The sequence below is a fragment of the Dama dama genome, chromosome 20 (genome assembly GCF_033118175.1).
Source record: "Dama dama isolate Ldn47 chromosome 20, ASM3311817v1, whole genome shotgun sequence".
NCBI classification, from domain to species: Eukaryota; Metazoa; Chordata; class Mammalia; order Artiodactyla; family Cervidae; genus Dama; species Dama dama.
In genome coordinates this window covers 57,911,053-57,936,691 of record NC_083700.1, presented here as the reverse complement: position 1 = coordinate 57,936,691, position 25,639 = coordinate 57,911,053, and the positions used below count along the sequence as shown (strand labels likewise).

At 41.8% G+C, this 25,639-nt stretch overlaps 1 protein-coding gene across 6 annotated transcripts in view; it reads right to left on the bottom strand.

The window, feature by feature from the left end:
- The window catches only part of MCOLN2 (mucolipin TRP cation channel 2), a 60,509-nt gene extending 35,210 nt beyond the window's left edge, over positions 1-25,299 (bottom strand). For 2 of the 6 annotated variants that reach the window (XM_061121501.1, XM_061121506.1), the window contains exons 1-3: positions 25,141-25,299; positions 8,807-8,966; positions 2,103-2,276 (exon numbers count right to left, since the gene is read on the bottom strand). In XM_061121501.1, coding sequence (XP_060977484.1) covers positions 2,103-2,276; positions 8,807-8,966; positions 25,141-25,217 — 411 coding nt within the window. In that variant the 5' untranslated portion in view covers positions 25,218-25,299. Of the gene's footprint in view, positions 1-2,102; positions 2,277-8,806; positions 8,967-18,925; positions 19,124-24,004; positions 24,153-24,182; positions 24,318-25,140 lie in introns of those variants that run through there. The other 4 variants (XM_061121504.1, XM_061121503.1, XM_061121502.1 and 1 more) reach the window with 4 other exon arrangements.
- Between the last annotated feature and the right edge of the window lie 340 nt (positions 25,300-25,639).

Here is a 25,639-nt window from a genome sequence, read left to right as displayed (position 1 = left end):
CTTTTTTTCATTTGTTTATCTCATATTCCTCAACAGAACTCCCCAAAAGTAAAATACCACAAGGTAATTTTCTTGGGTTGAGTAAAAACACACTGCCCCACAGTACCTGAAACTAAAGTAAACATGTGGACAGAGGCTCCCAACTACTCAGCGCCAAAGACAAGGTCCTGCCTATCCTCTGACCTCCTAACCCACTATGGGCCTCTGGCTCCACCCACCACCTCCCAAGCCCTGTGGGCTTCCAGGCAGTTCCTGGAACTCTCAAGGCACACTCCCGCCTGGGGCCTTTGATGTGGCCTTTGCCTAGAAGCCCAGGTTATCTATCTGCAAGGTTCACTTCAGACCTTGATGCGAATATTATTGCCTCCAGGAGGCCTGTCCTTATCACCCAGTGAAAATTATAAACATCTATCTCTGGTATACAGGCATCAACAGGCAGTCCAGTCTCCTCCCCTGCTTTATTCCAGTTATCATTTTCCACATACCTCTGAGGACCCAAGCCATCCACACCCACAGCTTACATTAACACAGCTTTCCCATCTGCCTATCTGCACTAACAGGGTTTTGCTGGCCCCCATCTCACCAAAGAACTGGTGCTTTTAAATTGTGGTCTTGGAGAAGACTCTTGAGAGTCGCTTGGACAACACGGAGATCAAACCAGTCAATCCTAAAGGAAAGCAACCCTGAATATTCACTGGAAGGATTGATGCTGAAACTGAAGCTTCAGTACTTTGGCCACCTGATGTGAAGAGCCAACTCACTGGAAAAGCCCCTGATGCTGAGAAAGATTGAGGGCAGGAGGAGAAGGGGGTGACAAAGGATGAGATGGTGTCACCGACTCAATGGACAAGAATTTGAGCAAACTCCAGGAGATAGGTGAAGGGCAGGGAAGCCTGGTGTGCTGCAGTCCATGGGGTTGCAAAGAGTCAGGTACAACTTAGCGACTGAACAGCAACTGTCTTTATTAACATGGATTTATTATTCCAGGAAACTTTTCCCCAGGAACTTAAAAACAATAACTGTATTGTTTATTTCAGAAACATTGAAAAACCTCAAACAAATGACCTATTTGAAGATTCAATCTAACAACTTCCAAGACTTTGAATACCTCCCCAAACTCTCACAGGGGTTTGGGGATATAGGATTGCTATATCCACCAATCCTAAACTATTATATGATGACCTTTACCCAATTCTTATCAAGCTCCTCTCACACTGAAAGATCTGCCTTAAACCAGACCTCAAAATCTGTATCTGGAGCTTGCACTCTGCACCCTACGGAAAATAGTCAAGGGAGCACCTCTGTTACTACTGTTAGCAGTGAATTTAGTTTTGTTCTCAATATATTTTGTTTTGTTTGTTTTTGGTGGGGTGGTATTTTCAAGGAATCAGCATTTAGTACTATTTTACTTCTTTTCATTTGCCTGGCTCTCGCCTCTAGAATTAAGTTCTATAAGGACAGGGGTTTTGTCTCTTTTATTCATGATGTATCCCCAGTGTGTTGAATAGTACCTGGTACATAATAGGTACCAAAATATTTATGGACTGAGTAAATGGATGAATGAATGAATGAATGAACAAGAAAGAATAAGTATTTCTCTCCTTTAAATACTTTCTTCAGGCCTACCAATTTGGTTTCTCAATACTGTCTAGATACGTCATATCCTACTCCATATTCTTAGGGTTCAGATAGGCTTATTAATGCTAAAACACCAAAATTGAGACTTGGAATCTTAGATTTGGTCTCTCAGTCCTCAAATCTTCTGAGAATATAAGCCTGTTTTTAGCTATTTGGCTATTTGATCTGGGACAAAGTAATCTCCCAATAGAAGTGGGTAGGAAGGGATAAATACAAATATAAATCTTAAAAAACAAAAATTTAAATTGGCAAAATCTATTGTATGGAAATGTAGCTACAGAAATAGCAATAAACACTTTTTGGCAGACTACGCAAAATTTAAATCAGAATATGTTACATATCTTAATATGTCATATATACCAGAATATACATATAATTTTTTTTTTGCTAAGACAGCAGGTCAAGGTCAGGGATCAATATATTCTTCAAGTTTAAGTATTAATAATTCGCAACAAAAGACTTGCCTGATTAATAGCAAAAAAGATGCTGTCATATGTGTCCTCTTGGGTATACACACTGCAGCTGTAATCATCTTCATCTGAACCAGAATATCCTTTCAAAAACAGGTGCTTAAAAGCAGCAGTGTTTTCTTCTTTGAAAGCAACGACCAGCTGGTTACTTAAACCAAAACGAACAAGCTAGGAAAGAAAATCAAATAGACATATATGTATTTTACCATTTTCCGGGGATGGCAAATGCCTTCTTACTATCATTAACCCTCACCTATAAATATCAGCAAGAAAAATCTCACTGCTTTGGTTTTTGTTAATCACATCAATGTCAAAAGACAAGAATTCTTCCCCCTAGAAACAACCTCATCAAGCTACATTAGCAACTTGAAGTAGCATAAAATTAGAAGTGACCACTCCCAATGACTAATACCCTTACTGGACTTTAATGACAGAGGAGAAGAGAAAGGAGAAATTCAAAGTTAAGCCTGAATCCATTTTTCTTTTTTTTTCAAATAGATATGCTATTTATTTCTTTTTAAAATTTTTATTGAATATAATTGATTTACAATGTTGTAATAGTTTCAGATGTACAGCAAAGTGATTCAATTACACATCTATGTAAATATATACAGTATTTTTTATATTCTCTTCCATTATAGGTTATCACAAGATATTGAGTATATTTTCCTATGACATACAGTAGGTCCTTGGTTATCTAATTTGAATCCATTTTTCTTATACTTGCATTTCAAATTAATGGTTTTCAAAATTGATGTACATCTGACCCTTGAACAATATAGGGATTAATCTAAGTATGATTTATAGTCCAGCCTGAGGGTTCAAGGACTCAACCAACTGTGGATCATGGGCTGTGTAGCACTGTTGTATTTACTACTGAAATATATCTCTGTCTATGTAAAGGTGAATCTGTGTGGTTCAAGCCTGCTATGTTCAACCATACTTAGTAAACCACTAATTCTCATGCTTTACTGTTTGATAGTCAAATCTAAATGATCTGACATTTAAACATTGCAAATATTTTTAAAAATCTTAAGTGTTTTGCATGCAACTTTTTAAAAACATTTTTGAAAGTGGCCGATATAATACTTCCTCCGGCTAAGAGGTAATTGTCATCAAAGGAATTCAATTCCTCCAGCTCTGCAAGAACTCACATAAGATTTACACCTAAGAGTTCCTGCCTCCAAGATCTACAGCATCAAAGCACCACACAGAATAACAGGGCTCACTCTACCTCCGTGACGTCAAACACACTCATGGTCACCAAGCACCCATCTTCTTGTGACAGAACTTCTACTTATTCCCCTTAAACTGTATCATTGCACAGGATTAGATGCCAAAGGCTCTCTTCAACAGGACTGAGTGTATTCTTTCTGCCTTAAAGTTTTCCTCTTAGAATCTAATAAGGAGGGGAAATTAGCAGGCACTAAATCTTTACCGCCAAACCCAAGACATTCCACACACAAACAGCCTCTGTCTCCACTCACACTCAAATGGACACTCTCACATTCTCTTGCACACTGGCTCTCACACTTCCATAAGTACTATCTCACATACCCTGTTTCATACATACAGTCTCACAAGTGCTCTGCTTCTCTCTCTTTCTCTCTCATGCACACACACAGACACACATATGTAACTGTAGAAGTCACACCTTTATAAACCCAGGCCCACACACTCTTCCCTATCTCCCCACTTTATCTCCTCATCTGCTTTCTAAGACAATGAGAGTCCAGAAAATTTGCCCCAAACCTTCACCCTGCTAAAGTCACCAAAACAATTTGGGACTCTGCTGTCATGTGAAACCAGCAAATTCAACAAGATGACCTTGATATTTGTGTTACCTGCTGTCACTACATGGTTTAATTACTAGACCTTTCCAATGAACAGATGCTAATTTGCACACGCAAACTTACATACTCTTTTTAGTGATTTATGTTTTTTAGTTTTCAAATTTTGTCTGACTTTTTTAAAAGGCTAAATGATGTAAAATAGTTACCACTTTTCATCAAGTATCATTCTCCAGGCACTGTACTAACTGCTTTACCTGCAATATCTCGTTTACTAACACAACCACCCTATGAAAATGCTACTTCTGTTAACCCCACTTTACATATATGTAAAAACTGAGATTTAGTCTCATTACACTGCCCATGTCACCAAACTAGAATGAAAGCCACGTCTAACTCCAAAGTCACTTCTGTTATGCTGCGTGATTTTCATCTGAAGAAAATTCTGATTTTGGGCCTCCCTTTCGAGGAAAGAATCTAGGTGTTAACTTTCCAGAACTGCAACTGTTGTTGAAGAATGTACACAGATGACACTCTTTAGCATCTGAGCCTCACCAGATCACATTCCTCAAATACCAAGTCAAAAGATTGAGCAATTGCTAAACCCAGCTGTTCTAAGGAAGATAGATAAGAAGTCCCACGACATCCAACCTGTGCTGAAAATCAAGCAACCAAAGGCTAAAGTTCTTTCAAGCACGTGATGTCTATCAATGGTGCCTGCAAGGAAATGCTAGAAAAGGAAAGCTAAAAAAGTAAACCAGGGGACCAATATACGCATTACTGGGGGTTTTATAACCTACTGATACACAAATGAATGGGCTTCCCAGGTGGTGCTAGTGGTAAAGAATCCACCTGCCAGTGAAGGAGTCACAGGAGACTCAGGTTCCATCCCTGGGTCAGGAAGATCCCCTGGAGTAGGGAATGGCAACCCACTCCAGTATTCCTGCCTGGAGAATTCCATGGAAAATTCCTGGTGGGTACAGTGCATGGGAGTCACAAAGAGTTGGACACAACTCAGCACACACACACATGCACATATATTCAGGAACTGGAATAGTGGCCATCACAATGTCAGAGTCAAGTACTGAGTCTGTCCATCGCATTTTATACACTTGCAACCTGAAGTTGGGTACTTTTTCCAGGTTGAAACAGCTAGAAGTGTGACAGCAAGTTTGTTTGACTCACCTGTTAGTTCTCTTGACCACTTGGCCATACAACCTCTCAAACTGAAAAGCTGCCAACTTAACTCTAGAAGAGGGGACATGAGAGTCCCTCTTCCCACACTCATAGTTAGGCTAAAGAAACCCAAAAAGTAAATGGGGAGTCAATAACCTGATGAACACAGCAGCATTCAATGTGCTAATATTTTCAGCTACCATCTTACTTCCCTGGAGTAGGAAATGGCAACCTACCTCAGTATTCCTGCCTGGAGAATCTCATGGACAGAAGAGCCTGGCGGGCTATAGTCCATGGGGTTGCAAAGAGTCAGACACGACTGAGCAATTAACACCAACACCACCTTATTTAGATTCAAAGCACATTACCTCAACTTTGGGAATGAGAGAATATGGAGGTTTAACCTCTGCTTGGACCCACCCCCATCTGGCATCAAGAACAAGAAATTCCCTCCATACTGTTGTTTATAGAACAAGTCAAGATCCACATGTATAGCCTCAAACCAGGTCCAGGTAGGATTCCTCAAGCATCTCAGTAGAGAGAAACCCTGGGGAGGAGATCCTGAGGTCCTCTTCCTACTATGGCAGAATGAAACATATGCTACAGAGCAAGAGTGAAGAGATGATGGAGGGCTGGTCCGCTACAGAACAAGGGTAAAGAGATGATGAAGGACTGGTCAAATGATTTTATTTTTAAGAAAGGAATGACAAAAATATTCATTCTAGACCCACTAACTAGACTTTAAGATTTGCTGAGACTATAAGACAGAAAAATAATCACACATTAAGTGCAGCCTGGCAAAGATTGTGAATTTAAAACCTGATTATGAAATCAATGGAGGAGAAAATATTCTGTGCCAGGTAAAAACAAGATACCACTCTAATAATATACAAAGAATACAGGAAGAAAAGAGCAGATCCAGCAAAAGAATGTAGACACTTCTCTCGAGATTATAAATTACTGCAGAATGCAGAGTAGGAATGTCTTTTAAAAGATGTTTCTTTCCCATCAACCTTGACAAAACACCACCCATTCCATTAGACTTGAGAATGGAGTGCTAAAAGAGACAAAAAAAAGAGGAGGAGGGAAAAATGGGATTTGAAGGAAAGAAAGATATTTGAGAATTCCATTCCAATTATATATCACCCAAGTAGCAAAATTTATTAGAATGACCCAACAGTGGAATACAGGTTTAACCACCTCAGTTTTATTACGGGAGGTAGGGTAGACCCACCCAAAAAGTAAATGATCAAGTCCCAGAAATATTTTATTAAAAGTGAAAGTAGTGATGTAGCCAGCACGGGGTACTAGTGAACCAAGAAAAACCACACGTTGAGTGATCAGGCAAGGCTGGTAGGGGAGGTGGACTTCAAATAGCAGCTGAAAGATGAGGGAGAAAAGAGCCCGTCTGTTCTTGGAGGAAAAACAAGGCAGGAGCCAGAATCATTGAGTGGGTCCATCTGGCTGGGACATGGGGAAGAAACAGGAGATGAAAACCTGTTGGAAAGGCAAGTTGAAGGAGACTATGGAAATCGGTGAATTCCAGGCCACAGAGTCAAAATTTAGTTCTATGGGAAATACAGTTCCATAGGAGTTTTTGAGAAGAAGAGATACCATAAAAGCATTCTAAGAAAAATTAATCTAACATGAGTATTGAATGGGCTGGTAAGTTTGGAGATAAGAAAGGTAGGCATAAGATGAATTCCAGAAGCAGCCTAGTTAACTTATGTGTACTTCTCAAGCGCAAACTCTGAGGATCTACATGGGGAAAGAAATAATATGAGAAAAACAGTGCAGACTAGAGCCAGACTACCAGGGTTCCAACCCTGACTCTGCCTCTTCCTGGCTGAATGTATGCATGCTAAGTTGCTTCAGTCATGTCCAACTCTTTGCAACCCCATGGACTGTAGCCCACCAGGTTCCTCTGTCCATGGGATTCTCCAGGCAAGAATACTGAAGTGGGTTGTAGTTACTTACTCCAGGGTATCTTCCTGACCCAGGGGTTGAACCTACATCTCTTATGTCTCCTGCATTGGCAGGAGGATTCTTCACCACTAGCGCCATCTGGGAAGCCCCTCCTGGCTGAATGGCCACATGCAAATTACTCAACTCTCTTTGGCTCGGTATTCTCTTCTATTCAAAGGGAGTAAAAATTGAACCTACCTCATGGAGTCCAGTGAGGCCGAAATGAGCTAACACACATAAAGCACTTACTGTGCCTAGCACATGGAACTGCTAGGCTATGTGTGAGCTGTCAGCAGGGGTAACACATTCACAGCTATATTCCCAAGACAGTGCAGAGCATATGAGGTGCTTCATACACATCAATATTTTAAATTAACTAACAAGGTAAGAGTCTATGCTGGAGACAAGATAGTGAATATGGCAAAACATATGGAGATGCAGTTTTGAAGGATGAATCCATGCAATTTAGTAGCTATCAGGACCAAAATGGTAAGTCAAAGAAGGTGATGATCTTTTATGCCCAGATGAGTTAGAATATTAATAATATTAATAGATCAAAAACTTGAAAGCTAGTTTGGCAAGAGAAGTAATTGGGGGAAAATTAAAATTAACCAAATGGCAAAAGGGGACATTATTTCTTCTTCTAAGTAATACTAACGATGCACTGCTTTATAGGCTGCCAAAATTATAACTTTAAAACCAAGAATTAGGATGAAAAAAATTTTTAAGAAGAAAAATCTAAGCATGTACATTTAAGAGTGACCCTGCCTCTCATCTTTGTTTCTTTGGAAGTAGCTTGCTTACCCTAAAATGTGATGAGCTGGTGCGGCATGTCGTGTAGTAACAAGATCTCTTTATGAACAAAGAATAAAGATGCAACGTTAGTTATGGCAGGAACCGCCTCTCTCATTTCTAAAGCATTTGGAGCTATTTTTAGGAAGCTATTTATTTTTGTGTTCCAGAAATCCCATCTTTAAAAACACTTTTACAGTGATGACAGAATGATTATTTGCCCACGGAGCCTAATATTCCAAATCAGTACTGTTTTTTAAAGGACACACGTTTCAAATGTAATTACATATGGAGAAGCCTCCCTAAAACTGGTTCAGGCCCAAAAACTAGGTGACAACTTGGGTGACTGTTGTTATATTGATAATAAAATACTTAACAATATCAATTTAGGCCAAATGTCCCAATGCAGCCTTTATACACTCCTGATACACTCCTAAGTGCCACAGCAAACACTCCCCCACCTTACCCAGGCCTGCCTGGGGAGGTAGGCGGGGAGTGGGTAAGGTTGGGGAGTGTTTACTCAAGCATTTAGCTACTGATGAAAAGAAAACTTAGCATTAGCATTCTGTAAACCCAAAATCAAAATGGTTCAAAGTGCAGACTTCAAAAGTATATTTAAATAAGATATATCTGAAGAAAGATGAAAGATTTCAAGAACACAGATCACTTTGGACCAGGCAGCCTTCACCAGCCTTGTGCCTCATTCAGCTATAGAAACCCTACCCACTTCAGATCTAACACTATCTCTATTTACAGAACCCGTGAGAGATGACCTCAGAGTCCCTTACTAAAACAAAGTCGTCATCTAAACTGAACTTCAACCTACCACCTGCCCTCCAGAGTCAACATAATTTTAGAGGTTTATGAACATGAGTGTGTGGCCTTTTCAGAACAAAAGTCAAGTGGCAGAACATGGAAAAACAGTTTCAACTTGGAGTAAGAACAAAAAACAAATGAACTGATAATATCATTTACCTGTGTGGTGACCATGACTATCTTCAAAATCTGCAAACCCATTTTCCACGGAATCTGTTGTCTGGCTCGGAATTTTTCACAAGGGTTCATGAAGTAAAACCTCAGGTCTTCTCTCAGACATTCTTCTTTCACCTCAGAATCAAGATGAGCCATTGCATCTCTGCCAAAGAAGGTCAATTTTTAAATACACTGAACAGCCTGAAATCTCCTGAAGAATACTTTCCATTCACATGTTTTACCATTCCTTAAAGCAAAACTCTCTCCAACCAGTGAAATCCTTTTCAATTTAGAAATCTGACAATGATTCAGGATCCTCTATCACTTGCCATTACATATAGCTATCCATCTTGTTCCAAATGGCCACTATCAAAATTATAAAAATAGGATTTTATTTGCAAGACGTGTCAATTCCAACATCTTAATATACACCATTCACATGTTACTAGAGTATTAACAAAAACTAAACCGATACTTTCATGATATTCTAGGTTTGAAATTCCAGAAATTTAGCACAGACTACTAGAATTAAGAGATGGCTGGATGGCATCACCAACTCGATGGACATGAGTCTGAGTAAACTCCTGGAGTTGGGGATGGACAGGGAGGCCTGGCGTGCTGCAATTCACGGGGTCGCAAAGAGTAGGACACGACTGAGTGACTGAACTGAACTGAACTGAACTAGAATTAAATTGTTATGGAAATAGAGAATCTCTGTTTTGTAACTCTGTTCTGAAAAGACTGTGTATCTTTCATGATATATCAGTGATTATGGGGGTTCCCAGATGGCACAGTGGAAAGAATCTGCTTGCCATGGCAGGAGGTGCAAGAGATGCAGCTTCAATCTCTGGGTCAGAAAGATCTGCATACTTGGAGTAGGAAATGGCAACCCATTCCAATATTCTTGCCTGGAAAATTCCATGGAAAGAGAAGCCTGGTGGGCTACAGTGCATGGGGTCGCAAAGAGTCAGACATGACTGAACCATGGAGCCTCAGTGATTATAAGATTCCAAACTATAAATCATTTTAAAGTTAAAATATCATCTCTCTATTTATGCCTAGTCAGATATTTCTGGCATCTCATACATTAGAAAAATTTTGCTTTTACTATTTCAAGGACTCTGAACTCAGAAATGGGCACATGACTGAACCTAGGCCAGAAAGAACCAATGAGATGTGGACACAGGACTGTAATTATAACCAATGGAAGAGATGTGGTCTTTCCACTAAGAAGTCCCTAAAGTGGGCTATGCAAAACATCCATTGGGAGAACAGAAAACATTAGTACTTATATTTTATTCTTCATCTTAAAAACAAGAAAATTGAGCTCTACTGACAATATATAAAATAACAGTGGCAATATAGTAGCATATATTTTATTAATATAAACAAATATATACACATTGGGGATATGTGCTTAACTTTTACTGTTGAATGCATAATCAGCAAAGTCTGGGGATCACAGACCAAAAGCATAGACTGAGTCTAGAATTCCTAGAAGCCATTTTAACCATCTCTCCTTGAAGCCATCATAGGAGAGCTTGCCAAGGAGTGGAGCTAACAAAGAACAGACAAGATTGCCTAATGACAATGTTTGAGTTCCGGGAGCCAGCAGTGTCTGAACCCATCATTCCAAGACTTTCAAACTGAGCCAAAAAATTTGGGATTTAGGCCTGTTTAAGTCATGTATGGATGTGAGAGTTGGACTGGGAAGAAAGCTGAGCACCGAAAAATTGATGCTTTTGAACTATGGTGTTGGAGAAGACTCTTGAGAGTCCCTTGGACTGCAAGGAGATCCAACCAGTCCATCCGAAAGGAGATCAGTCCTGGATGTTCACTGGAAGGACTGATGCTGAAACTAAAACTCCAGTGCTTTGGCCACCTCATGCGAAGAGTTGACTCATTGGAAAAGACCCTGTTGCTGGGACAGATTGGGGGCAGGAGGAGAAGGGGACAACAGAGGATGAGATGGTTGGATGGCATCACCGACTCGATGGACATGGGTTTGAGTAGACTCCAGGAGTTGGCGATGGACAGGGAGGCCTGGCGTGCTGTGACTCATGGGGTCGTAAAGAATCAGACACAACTGAGCGACTGAACTGAACTGACTCAAGTTCAATTTCTGTTTCTTGAAACAAGAAATGTCTTGATGGCAAGTTTAATAAACAAATTCTATTAAGTTTAGCCATTATTCAAGCTGCTCATTTCTCAGAAACTTTTTATAATTGGGGGTCATTCTTGGGGATCTTTTCACCTGAAATATTGTAATGATATTTTATATTGACTTATGTATGTAGCTTGACTAACAAATTTAAAAGAAGCTTAAAAAAAAGAGATGCTCATAAAAAAGACTATTTTAAGAGTTATTTTAAGACTTTTTAAGGCTTATATTCAGTTGCTAGTGATTTTCTATTTTTAAGTTGATTTTTAGACCTCCTATTTCCAGAATTAATTGGCCAGGTTATTTTGCTGGAAAGAAGAGGGGAAGAAGGAAGGAAGTTGGGAGAGAGGGGTGGAGGGAAGGAGAGAGGAAGACTGAGAGGAGGGCAGGGACCCATACTGAGAAATGAGGGTCACAACCCAATCCTTCGAGCCTCGTGCCTGGGTGACCCAGGCACTGGGTCAAACCAAACTGTCAGCTTGCTTGGTTCAGGGGACTTCAGACTGGAATTGCCCTGCCTTTCTTGGCAAACACATGTAGACCTCTCTAGATGCTCATCCTGGAACTTGGGGAGCTCCAACAAATAGCTTATAAAACACATGAACCAACAGGTACTAAAACATACCAGGCCCACAAGGAAACCAAGTAGCATGAAACAGTCATCTTAGAAACAGCAGAAACACAGCCAAGCATATCAGAATCAGACACAGGCTAAAAAAACAACCATGCTTACCACATTTAAAAACACATGGGTTAAAATGTCTGTAAGAAAAACTTGGGAAAAATGAAAAAAAACTTCTAGAAATGAAAAATCATTGACCAAAATGAGTCTCATTTCATAAGTATAAGAAGACTTTTTAAATGTGTTTTCCCTGCACCTGCTATAGTTACCTCCTGATTCCATCTAACCAAATTACTGATCACTTGCGGTGCTGAGCGACTGTACTGAGTGCTGAGGACATAAAGATAAGTAGGTTCCCTGAAGCTCAGATGTTCAGCATCCAATAGGAGAGACAGACTCGTTAACACAAATGTGTAAGTAATCAATTAGCTCAGTGGATGCTGCGCCATATGGAATCTAGAAAAATGGTACTGATGAACTTATCTGCAGGACAGAAATAGAGATGCGGACACAGAGAACAGACTTTGGACACAGCAAGGTAGGAAAGGAGAGAGTGGGAAGAACTCAGAGAGTAGAATTGAAACATATATTAATACATTACCATGTGCAAAACAGATAGCCAATGGGAAGTTGCTCTACAAAACAGGGAGCTCAACCCAGTACTTTGTGACAACCTAGAGGGTGGGATGGGGTTGGGGAAGGTTCAAGAGGACATATATATATACTTATGGCTGATTCACATTGTTGTATGGCAGAAGCCAACACAATATTGTAAAGCAATTATCCTCCAATTAAATAATAAATTTTTTCAAAAGAAAAAAAAATGTATTATGGAAGCAAGGGAGACAGATTCAGAAAGCCAGAGAAGGAATCCCATTACGTGTCCTAATACACAGAGTGGTAGATGCTACAGGGTTCTTGACAAGAAGCACTGAGGGAGGCATTTCTAAGAATAAGGTGGCATCTTAACTGTGCCTGAGAGCCACAGCCTCCAACAGGAACCTTCAGACCCCTGAGAACACGCCTGTGGAACCATGCAGCTAATGTATTCATCCTGATGAGTCACAATGTCTTTTCACTTAATAAAATGAAAAGGGCATCTGAAAAGTTGTGATAGCACCTTGAGAATAAGGCCATGGAAACTCCTCCTTAGAACATACCCCTGGCCTCAAGTGTGAGAAACCCCGAACTGAAGAAAGAGGAGGTTGCTTTCTGGAAAACTGGTGGAAATACAGGGGCAGCAGGTCAAGTGCTTGGTAAATACCTGTGAGCCAAGCTCTGCCAGAGACATTTTCCTGCCTTCCAGGAGCTCAGTCCAGTGGAAGGGAGAAATGTGATGAGATAAGAGTAAAATGTGAAGAGATAAAAATAAAATGTGTTAAGTGCTCAAATTGAAGTATGCACTGAGGGCTCTGGAACAGACAAAAGGAAACTGATGCAGCCCAATTACTCCAAGAGGCTTCAAGTAATTCTTCTAGCTGCTGGTTTCAATTAATATGGCCACTAAATGTTCAAGAAATGGTAACTGACACTAATATTAAACTAAGAAAACTAATTAAAAAAGATAAGCTTTGGGCAAGAAAAAAACAGGGCAAAGTACCAGATAATGTCATGGGGATTGCTCGTGGTGTTAAATTATTTACACTCCTGTATCCTTCCCGACGTTTTTCACTGAGGTAGACAATAGGGCTTCCCTGATGGTTCAGCAGTAAAAAGTCTGCCTGCCAGTGAAGGAGACGTGGGTTCAATCCCTGGGGAGGTGAAGATTTCCTGGAGAAGGAAATGCAACCCATTGCAGTATTCTTGCCTGAAAAATCCTATGGAGAGAGGAGCCTGGCAGGCTATAGTCCATGGGGCAGCAAAAGAGTTGGACACGACAGAGCAACTGAACACACACTTAGAGAATAACTGCACTACTCCTGTTGCTAAGTCACTTCAGTCGTGTCCAACTCTGTGCAACCCCATCCCTGGGATTCTCCAGGCAAGAACACTGGAGTGGGTTGCCATTTCCTCCTCCAGATGGTCTTCCTGACTCAGGGATCAAACCCATGTCTTCTGCATCTCTTGCACTGGCGGGAGGATTCTTTACTACTGAGTCACCTGGGAAGCTAGTATTAGTCAAATGTGATCAACTAATGATAGAATGATAGAAATACAGAAAAGAATATTAATGATACTTAGGTTAAAAAATTCTGGTATTGCAAGGAAAATGCAAACGTGTAAGCTTTCTAAACTACATTTCTGAAGGCTCTTTCTTGCCCTATTCTTCTCAATTTGTGGATTTTCCCTTGTTCTCCAGTAGGTGAAGGGTTTTAAACATAGGGCATACATATGACCATATTTTAAGGCAATCATATGACCAAGGGTAATTCCAACTTTAGCAAATCAACAGCCAAAAGAGTTGATGGAAGCTTGAAGTTTTGGAAAATAACAAAACAGAACAAATTATCGGCAATTCTTAACCTTGCTAGGATGGTAAACCCCCGAGGAACCAGTTAAGGTTTTTGACCTTTGCTTTGGAAAAATGCACGTATCAGTTTCAGCGATGGTACGTTGTTCCCATGAGCACAATTTTCTCAGTGAATATGCTAACCAGCTCAGACTGCTACTTCTTTTCAGCTTGTAAGGCCCTTACCCTACTCAAAAAGAGGTATGAAAGCTTGTTTTCTACTGCAGTGACCTCCAAAGTGGGGTGCAGACACACGGGGCAGGTATGCAAGACCGTCCACTGGGATAACAGTGGAGAAGACAGGGCTAGGGCTTCTAACTGTATTAACCAAGCAAAGAGAAGTTAAGATTTACAAGTTTCAGTGTATGAATTATACACCTAAGATACCCTCACATGGTCAGAAAATCAGATGCATGTATTTCGCTTAAGTACAGGAGGCAATATGGGGGGACAGTGCAGGTTCCCAAAGCAGGTGGCGCCCTAACTGGGTTGCAGCACATTCCCACCACTTAGGGTTTGTATGGGTCCACTTAAGCATTTGTTGGAGTATATTATCCACTTTAGTTAATCCTCGTAAAATGAGCAAGGGAATAAAGATTCTTGCAAAACATCGGACTCCTTGTAAAACTAATGTAAATCTAAATTTACATCAAGAAAATGGGAGAGCTAACATTTCCCTAACACAACATTTGTCGGCCATGAGTTTAAAAAAAGATGAAATGAAAATCTGATCTGAAAAGAAGTTGGGAAATAAATAGATTTATCAAGAGAGTTTTTAAAATGCTAACAAAATCTACTATTGTTACATGATGAACTTGGCCCTAAGTGTATATAATGTACCCTAAGACATTATATAATGATGATATATGACATATGATATGATAATCATACCATAAAGTCACTTCACCCAGCAGTGACTTTTTAACACCCTCATCAGTTGCACCCCTTAAAATGCTCGTTTTACCTGTCTTGTAGTATATATGGTTTTCAGTTCAGTTCAGTTGAGTCACTTAGTCGTGTCCAACTCTTTGCGACCCCATGGACTGCAGCACTCCAGGGTTCCCTGTCCATTACAAACTCCCAGAGCTTACTCAAACTCATGTCCATTGAATCAGTGATATCATCCATCTCATCCTCTGTCGTCCCCTTCTCTTCCCACCTTCAATCTTTCCCAGCATCAGGGTCTTTCCAAATGAGTCAGTTCTTCACATCAGCTGGCCAAAGTATTGGAGTTTCAGCTTCAGCATCAGTTCTTTCAATGAATATTCAGAACTGATTTCCTTTAGGATGGACTGGTTGGATCTTGCAGTTCAAGGGACTCTCAAGAGTTTTACATACAATATATAAGTAAATATCCATTCAGAGAGAGTAGGTGTTCTTTTAACTGATGGGGATAAGTTATCAAAAATATTTGGGATGATTTCTCGAGTGTTTCAGAACAGCAGCCCCACCTGAGAGGGGGTTGCTCTTTTGTTATTCTAGCTGATGTTGAGAGAAATTGATGTCTATTCCTCTGGCTCCAACAAATAAATGGAAAATAACACTGACAGGCAACCCTTCTCCTCTCGTATCTATATAGATACCATGTATCATGCAGCAGTACGAGAAAAATGTTTTTGCTAACTCACAACTAGTACCTCCTAGTCACAGAGGACAGGGCAGGGGAAGCAGGGTGAACCAGTTCCCAAATCCATCCTTCTTCCTGCATCCTCATCACAGTGAACAATACTACCAGGCTGCCTTCCAGAAACTGACATCCCTGTAGCTCATTTCCCAAATCTATCTTCTTCCTGCATCCTCATCACAGTGAAGAGAACTACCAGGATGCCTTCCAGGAACTGACATCTGGGTAGCTCTCCAGGATCTGGTCCCACTGTCATTTCCCCCCTCAACTTAATTGTGTACATAATTTTAAATGGACTACAATGAACCACATTCCTGGTTCTGCCCCTTAGGGACAACCACTTTTATTTGGGTTTTTGTTGTTGCTATTTACTTTAATATTTCTAAATAATATTATTCCATAATTTTTTTCTCTTTGGGATATTATCCATTTATAGCCTACTGAGGGAAATAAGGATATAGCTCTTATAGCTGCCCCCAACCAGGCAACATACACAGTTTACCTCCCCACTCATCTTGCCAACTAAGTTTTAATAAAAATTTTGGATAAATTAACATTCAGAATTTATGAAGTGAATATGCAAATACTCTTTAGAGTTGAGCCATCAGTACACTGTGATTTTACATTCTCACTTACAAAATTTTCTTTCTGGAGTTAATTGCCTTTTTCCTCATTTGCTTAGTTTTCCACATACCAACCAGGGCTTTAGCATCAAACGCTGATGAATCTGCCAGCTCCTTTTCAGTACAGTCAACCAAGCTGGGCATCCTGTCAATTCTCTTCTTCTCCAGAGATATCATTCCTGTAGCCCTCATCCTCCTATTCCAACTACATATATTTCAGTTGCTCAGTCGTGTCCAACTCTTTGCAATGCCATGGACTAGGGCCCACCAGGCTCCTCTGTCCAAGGGATTCTCCAGGTAAGAATACTGGAATGGGTTGCCATTCCCTTCCCCAGGGGATCTTCCCAACCAAGGAATCGAACCCAGGTGTCCTGCATTGCAGGCAAAGTCTTTACCGTCTGAGCCACCAGAGAAACCCTCCAGCTACATGGGTTGCTTTCTAATCCCTTTTCAGGGGCCATCAGTCTGGAAATTCTCTTCGCCTCCTTCCCAAATTGGATTCCACATTTCTTGGATTCCATCTCCACCTCTTTCTTTACTCCCTCATTTTTGTGGAGAGTGGCCTTCAATCCCTTCCTGTGTGAGGAAATCTGAGATCCCCCAGGACAGACACTGTTTGTTGCCATCCACTATCTATTCATTCCTCCCCTCTTCCTGATTTTGAGGGCAGAAATGCATGTATAATTCAGTATTAGAGCTAGATTACTGTTTCTACACCACATCACCTGGGGCACCTCAAAAGTACTGATACCTCGCTTCTCCCCTCCGAGATTCTGGCCTGATTGGTGTGGATGCAGCCTGGGCATTGGGGCTTTTAAAAAGCTCCCCAAGTGATTCTAATGTGCACCCAGTTTGAACTCCTTACCTTAGAGATTACCTGTTCACATTTCTTCATTTCACAAACAAGGCAACTAACGTGCCCAGGGGTTGCAATTTGCCCCCAGCTATAAAAATCCAATTTAGAATAAGAATCAGATCCAAGAATCCCATAAGAATCCTTTTCCAGTGTTCCTTCTTGATCCCTAAGTTAGTATTTCTTAAAGAGCAATGGCCTATAAGATGGTCAGGAATGAAGGAAAAAAATGGCATATTCAAATAAACTAATGTTTCCAACAAAATTTCTCTTATTTAAAAGTGTGACAATTTGGCAGACCACAGCACCCTATGCAATACATTTAGGAGACTTCTAAATGGTCACGTTATTGAAATGAGAAGGAAAAAACAAATAAAGACATGTGATGGAATGAACCCAGCATTTAATGTTGTCGAGGTACTTTTGTGCCTCAGATTCTCTAGAGCAAACACTGGGTTTCCACTCCGAATCCCCTCAGAGGGAACCATCTCCTGCTGCAGATTCCATGGCCACTTCTCAGGCCTCAGTTTGGTGGCTCAGCAGCACTTGATCCAGCTGACCACCTGGAACAACTTCATCTCTCCACTTCTAGGACACCCCACCATCCTAGTTTTCTCCCTCCCTTACTGAGCTTCTCTGAGTCTCCTTTACTGGCTCCTCTTCCTTCTGACTTCCAGATGCCAGAGTGCCTCAGGACACACAGCCCACGGCTCTTCTATCCTCTCTTTCAGAAGAGCTCATGGAGTCCTGTGGCTTTAAATACTATCTACATGATGTGGACTTTCACATTCGCATCTCCAGCAAATGTCTCTCTCAAACAGACTCCCTTAGCAAACCTCTTCCTTGAAACTCCACCCACATGACTAAGAGGTTCCTCCTACCAACACTCCACCCTCTTCTTTGCACATGTGCTCAAAGCCATGATTACACACATCCATCCAGATGGTTCAGCTGCAAACCCTCATCCTGTCAGTGGTCCTCCACATGGGCTGCACAGTCATCATCTGCGGATTTTTTAAAGGTTTCAGTGCCAAGACATTCAGATTTAATTGGTGACCAGGTATAAGCCAGGTGGAGCTAGTGGTGAAGAACCCATCTGCCAGTGCAGGAGACAAGGGATGCAGGTTCGATCCCTGGGTCGGGAACATCCCCTGCAGGCGGGTATGGCAACTCACTCCAGTATTCTTGCCTGGAGAATCCCATCCACAGAAGAGCCTAGCGGGCTACAGTCCATAGGGTCGCAAAGGTTGGACACGAATGAAGCAGCTTAGCACACACACAGGTATACACTGGGCATGGAGATTTTGATAAACTTTCCAGGCAATTCTAACATGCAGTAAAGTACAGGAACTTTTGCTCCAGAGTCACACTTTGATTTCTCCTCTTCTTCAATCCTCACACCTACTTGAACAAGTCTTCCTTCAAAACACAACGTGGAGTGGCTCCCTTCTCTCTACACCCACTGCAGACTCCCTGGTCCCAGCATCATCATCCCTCACCAGAAAACTATGCCGGTTTCCCAATTTTCCACATAGTAGCCAGAGGAGTAATTCTAAAGGTGTAAGGCAGACATCACTCCTCTACCCTGTAGTGGCTTCCGCCTGCTCTCAGAATAAAATCCAGTCCTCTTGCCATGGCCTAAAAGTTCCCTGCCCATTCCTTCCCATGCCCTCTCTTCCCCTTCCTCACCACCCCACCTCACCTCCCTCCCGGCTCTGGGCATGTGCACTTGCCACTTCACCTACCCTACTGCCATCCCCCCAACTTGCCACACATTCAGATCCTCTCACCTTCACTTCTTAGCTCAAGTGACACATCTTCAGAGTGGGCTCCTTGATCACTTTGTTAAAATAGGACTTCTCCACAGCCTCTGTCATCACTTAATTTCCTTCATAATTGACTTTGAAATCTTTGTTGTGGTCTTCCTTACAAGAGAACTTCACGAAGACCCAGTCTTGCTTATGACTATATTCGCAGCATACAGCAGACTATGTAACACATGATAGATGCTCAGTGAACATTTTTTGGAAAAAAGAAATGAGTCAGTGAAAAAAGATGACAATCCTAATTGTGTGAACTTTTCCTTGGCCAGCATCCATTAAGATCAAATAATAATAACAGAAATAAAATAACAACAAATAAAAAATATAATAGAAAATCTAAAATAATTGATACAAAAAATTAGATGTAAACTATACTGAAAATATCTTAGCCAAGATACATTAGAGGGTTTTGGGTAGTTTAGTTGCTTGGTTTGCTGATAAAAAAACCTATTTTGTTTCAATTAATATTCCTGAAGTCCATCCAAAGAATGAATTATTCAATGAATTGTTATGAAAACTTGTGATGCACTGGGGAGAGAAAAAGCTAGAGTCCTCCCTCAAACCAAATGCAAAGGTAAAACTTAGGCACATTTGAAAAATAAAGTTGATAGAAGCATAAGATAGAATTTTTAAAAATATAATTTAACATGCCTAATTATGAGAAAGTTCAGAAGCCAATGAACATAACTTACAGATCTTAACACAAAAAATTATGACTTTAAGAAATAAAACTACTGGGGGGAAAAATGTCTACATTATATTTAAACAGGCAAAAGCTTACTATCCATTACCTGTAGAGAGCTCCAAATTATTAATAAGGGAAGGTCAACTCAACATTTTTCCTGTTACATACAAAGGATTGGAACAGGCCAATGGTCATTTAACAACAAACTTACTAACAGTCACAATGGTTAAAATCTATCTTCAATTTTATTTATCAATAACACACACACACAAACCATCTATTGAAAGGAAATGTAAACAAGGACACTTGGCGGTAGAAGAGAATGAGATCAGAAGAGTATCTGTGATCTTGGAATTAAAACTCTATGGATTTATATTACAAGTGTTTAAATAACCAGTCAAAAACATGGTTACAAAAAACATTCACTGCAAACCTCTTTGTAACTCTGTATTGACTTAAAGATGTCTACGACATACCATTAGATTTCTTCAAAGTTACAAAATAAACATGTTGAGATCTCATTTTTCCAAAAATGTGGACATTTATTGCTATATGTAGACATTTAAAAAGTCTAAAAGTGCATAAACCAGAAAAAAATTTTTTAGTAATCTCTGTGAAGTAGTATCATAGGTAATCTTAATTTTCTTCTTCAAGTTTTCCATATTTTCCTGATTTGGGGTGATTAACATGAATTCTCGAGTTATCATTCTGAGTTAAAATAAGCTATTTCACAGAGTCTAATAATACATATCAGATAATCCAATATTTCCCTGCCCTTAGTTTGTGAGCAGTGGATAGGAGGAGGAGAATCAGGGGAAGTAAATGCAGACTAAAATTCGGGGCTTCTACAGCAATGATCATGCTGACCCTACGGTGAATGTCCTAGAAAATCTGGCAGATGGAAGATTTTAGCCCAATCCCAAACTTCCACATGGATTTGTTTGTTTGTTTTTTCACTCAAGTTCCTACAATGAACTTATTTTCTCAAGATTTGCTAACCTCAGAAGAGAGAAAAAGAGAAAGATGTCCAGATAGCTCAGGCTCTAGGGTAGTTGGACCCCAATTAAAGTAAGTTTAAAAAAAAAAATCAAAGAAAGAAACCGTAGTTACCTTCTCAGGACAGCACTCAAAAATGACATGGTCATTCTAATTCTGAGAAATACCCAGAAAAGAGACTAGGGGCTTTTCGTTTTCCTGTAGAGTCACCCATAAAAGATGAGCATGCTACAACTTTCAGGAATTTCCCTAAAGACAACTGTGCCACCAAGTTCCCATAAAATCATCTCCTATCATCACTTTGCTGCCTCAGGTCAGCAGGAAAGCAAAACTAGGGCTTGGCATTTTCAAAGTGCTCGTTCTGAACATGTGTTCTGAAAACATAGCCTGAAGAATCAGCTCTCCATGTCAGAGAGAAAAGCAAAGCAAAACTCCATTTCTAAGCAATACAGGATTCCAAATGCAGTAAAACTTGGAAAAGATGACTGCAATTACACTATTGCCTACATTTTGCTTTCTCTAACATTTTCAGTAAGTGCTTGATATAACAGGGTCATGCTGATGACACTCCCTAAGGAGAAGGAACATTAAAGGAAGTAATAAAGTTATAACTAAAGTTATAATTGGGCTTCCTTGGTGGCCCAGAAGTAAAGAATCTGCCTGCCAATGCAGGAGGGTTCGATCCCTAGGTTCGATCCCTAGGGTTCGATCCCTAGGCTGGGAAGATGCCCTGGAGAAGGAAATGGCCAGTCACTCTAGAATTCTTGCTGGGAAATCCTGTAGACAGAGGAATCTGTTAGGCTACAGTCCATGGGGTCACAAAGAGTCGGACACAACGACTAAACAGAAACAACAACAAAGTTATAATTTATCATTTTTCCTCTAACAATGGGATGAGTTTACCTTATCTTTGGACAAGCCCACCTCTGTGCCAGTTGAGGAGACCCTAGATTCATGCTATCTCTAGCAACTCCCTCTAGTTGCTATAGGTGATAGGATTTTTTTTTTTAAAGCCCACCCTTTAAACTGTGGGTCTTCTGGAATTATACCAAGGACAATTTTCCAGAGTCTTTAGCCTCACTAGTCACCAACTCTTATCTGATAAATGTTTTAGGCTAAAATCACTAGATGTATTCAAGGGGAGATAACAAAACACAAGCTTCAAAGGAGAAAAAAGGAAGCAGTCTTCCCAACTGAGGGGGAATAAATATCTATGGGCAACATATCTGCAAGGTTCTCCTCACCCAGGGAAAAGGAGGTGGGGCCCAAGCTCAGAACAGAGTAAAAGCTCAGCTGGAGGCAGGATGGGGAAAGTGGGAAGAAGAAACCCTGGATGACTGCCAAAGCAAACAAATAGGTAAACAAACCAAAACATGGCTTTACACATTTGGTACTGAGAAGAATATTGCAGTGTGATAGAGAAAATGAAGTCTGGAAATAAAATTACTTTTCTCTATGAAACTCAGAACACATGATGAGAGAAGTCAACTGAAGGGTGAGCTCATTCTTAGGAACAGACATGTGGGGCTTGGACTCCAAGCCTCAGCTAAAGAGAACAGCCCAGTCTCAAAGAAGATTCCACTTTTAACTTTCAGAGCCGAAAGGGCTTTCTTTGGCCACTAGAAAAATTGTAGCCACAAGAACCGACCTGTTTTTCCACTAAGTTTCAAGAACTATCTTATTCTAGGTTTCACTTCACGGACAGAGACCTAGTCAAAGAGATTAGCTGTCATATATGATCAGCCCTGACTTTCAGTTCTGTATTCTCTGCCACTTTGCACATTACTTGTCTCCCCATTCTTCCCACTTGCTTCATTAAGACATTTCACATGTATCATCTTACTGTTAAAAACACTTTTGATGTGCCCCTCCTTGGGAGAAAAGGAGGAGCATGTGGCCTCCTCAAACGCTTCATCGGGATTTACCAGATTTTATGTGCAGGAGAAATTTGCACTATTATGATGGCCTCTGCAAGAAAATTGTCAGGAGATGTGTGGGAAATGTGCCTGTTTTTAAAGGGTCCAAACCACAGGGCCTGATTTATGGCAGGTTTACTAATGTAGGCTTCCCCAGTGGCTCAGCAGGTAAAGAATCCATATGCAATGCAGGAGATGCAGAAGACTCGGGTTCAATCCCTGGGGTGAGAAGATCTCCCCCCCCACCCCCTTCCCAGGATAAAATGGCAACCCACTCCAGTATTCTTGCCTGAAAAAGCCCATGGACAGAGGAGCCTGGCAGGGCACAGTCCAAAGGCTGACAAAGAATTGGACATGACTGGGCGAATGAGCACAATACTAAAGTTGAAACAAGAGTTCACAGTAATGTGAGTTTAACTTCTCTTAAAGTGTGAAGAGGAAGATGAGCTAAGACCTCGATCAGAAGGAGATACCAGGTTCCACCAAACTTGTGCTGTGTGGTTAGTGCGTCACAGAGATGATGAGCATCTCTGTGGACACACGAGTGAAGTTCATACCCCACCTCTGCAAGAACCATATAGTTAATCCCCTTAACATAACACATCAAAATTTGCATCCTAACATCCATAAGACAACCTTTCCTACCTTTTTCTTACTGACTGCACCCTCCATTCTGTTTGAGATGAAACAAAATCCTCTGTGCCACTGGTACTGCACAACCGGATGTGTGTATATTTCAAATTAGAATCCCTTCAAAACCTATTTATGTGCGCACCCAAGTGTGTGTTCTCTAAGAATGGGAGTTTCTGAAGATATTCACTGGACATGATAAAACCATTTAATTCCTGAAGGAAATATGCTAAGAAAAAAACTAAAGTGAACTTAAGAAATAAAGATTATACACAATATACCCATCATAAGCACAAGTCTGTTCATCAGCCCAAGCAAAAGATAGTAAATAAGCCCAGGATCAACTTGCTCCCTATGTTTACAACAGGGATTTTACGGCTATGGTAGAGGGAAGCAGTGTTTAATTTCTATCCATCTGCTTTATTAAAAACAAACACTCAGCATTAAGAGAGATAGTTTATAAATTACATGCGTGCATACGAAGTTGCTTTAGCTGTTTCCAACCATTTGTGAACCTGTGGACTGTAGCCCACCAGACTCCTCTGTCCATGGGGATTCTTCTCAAGGATACTGGAGTGGGTTGCCATGCCCTCCTCCAGAGGATCCTCCCAACCCAGGGAACAAACCTACCATTTTCTGCATTGGCAGGCCGATTCTTAACCACTAGTACCACCTCAGAAGCTCAATTATTTCGGAACCTCAAGCATACTCAATTATTTCGATATGACATTCACAGGTATCAAGTTGTCAAGAAAAGCTGCACCAAAATTTTGTCATCTACTTCAAAATTGGTCCGTAAAAGTCTAAAAAAATACATACCAGAGTTACTTGGAATTAGGTAAATACTTATCTGGGCAGCGACCAGAGATGAAGTAAATCCTCCCCACGATTTCTGCTTTCCTTGCTACCATTAAGTTCATTTGTAATAATATGGAGAGCGCCACGCAGGACAGTCAGGAATGTCTCCGCACTATTTTAAGAAAATTTAACGACCTACCACTGAATTTGTTCTGCGATCATTAAAAGGGGAGCGAAGGCCTGTTTGTCCGCGCCTCGCAGGCTCAGCTGCACGGCTGGGTGGTTGGAGCTCTGACCAAGAAGGTGGGGCCTCCTGGCAGAGCCCCGGGTCTGAACTGTACGCCTTTTCATACAGGCAGAGGAACTGGGGTTAACCACACTACAACCCTCCCACCTGAGGAAAAGGCCTGTTTGTTCCGGAAGGCAAAGCCCAGCCTGCTTTAACTAACTGCAAGCAGTTACTATAAGCAATGCAGCAAGAAAGCTCTAGTCTAGAACAGGAAAGTCATCCACTTGATGAGGATTTCTTCAGAGTCCAGTATCTAGAAAGACACAGATCAGGCGCCTTCTGACGGTTAACTTGAAGACACCTGATCTTTCCTCTGGCTTCCTGGCCTGGGGAAACGGATAGGGCTGCCCGCCCATGCCTGCGCCTTCAAAACTTTCCATTTCGGCTTTGCATTTCGGCTTTGCGGGACCGCCTCCCCTGAAGTCATACCCCTCCTAGGGGGCCCCCTCCTCTTAGCCCCTCTCTCTTACTCTTCCACCAGCCGCCCGGTGCGCGCGGACCCGGGTCGGAGAGCAGGCACACCGAGTCGCGGGGTCGCTCGGGCGGCGCCGGCGGCTGGGTCACCAGGCTGGTGGGCGTACGCCTGGAGGAGAGGGGCGCGTGGCCAGGCGTCCGGCGCCGCCGCGAGTCCTCACCTCCGCCTGGTCTCCAAGCTCCCGGCTGGAGCACGTCCGGAGAGCGTCTCAACTTGGTGTCCTGGAGCACTTTATCCGCGCTAGCCGGCCTCTCCGAGCCCCCGGCCGCAGATGCGCGCGCCAGGAGACCCAAGGAGGAGAGTAGCCCGGGGAAGGGGTGGCTGTGGACCCCCCGAAGAGCGACCGCAGGATGGAGGGGGGCGCCCCACGGCGATCGCCCCTAGGGTACTGACCTGCACTGGGGCCCCTGGGACGGACCTGAGGCCCTGCTCCACGCCGGCAGGTCCAGCGCCTCCACGTCGCGAGCCATGGTGCTGCCCCGAGCGGCGGGAGTAGGCGGCCTCCTGAGTGGCTGCCGGGCGGTAGTGCGGAGAAGCACCTTCAAAAGCGGCGCGGGCGGTGGATCGCTGGGCAGACTCCGCGCCCTCCACACCGCCCCCGAGCGGCCGGGCTGCGCACTCCCTGCCCTCCGGGGCGCCTCACTCTATCCTTCCTTGATTTCTGCAATCTTTTGATTCTGACATCCGTCCTTTGACCATTTTAAAAGTCATTTGCATTTTGGTGCGTTCAAGACACGGGACACTTTCAATGAATGCCAAGCCCAGGGCTCAGCACTGAGGACCCCCAGATAAGACCACATGCTGCTCTGCAGCCACTGATGCTCTACCCTACCAGAGCTTCTAAGGAGGACGCCTGTTGGAAACGGGACATGGATCTTGGAAAGGAGGGTCA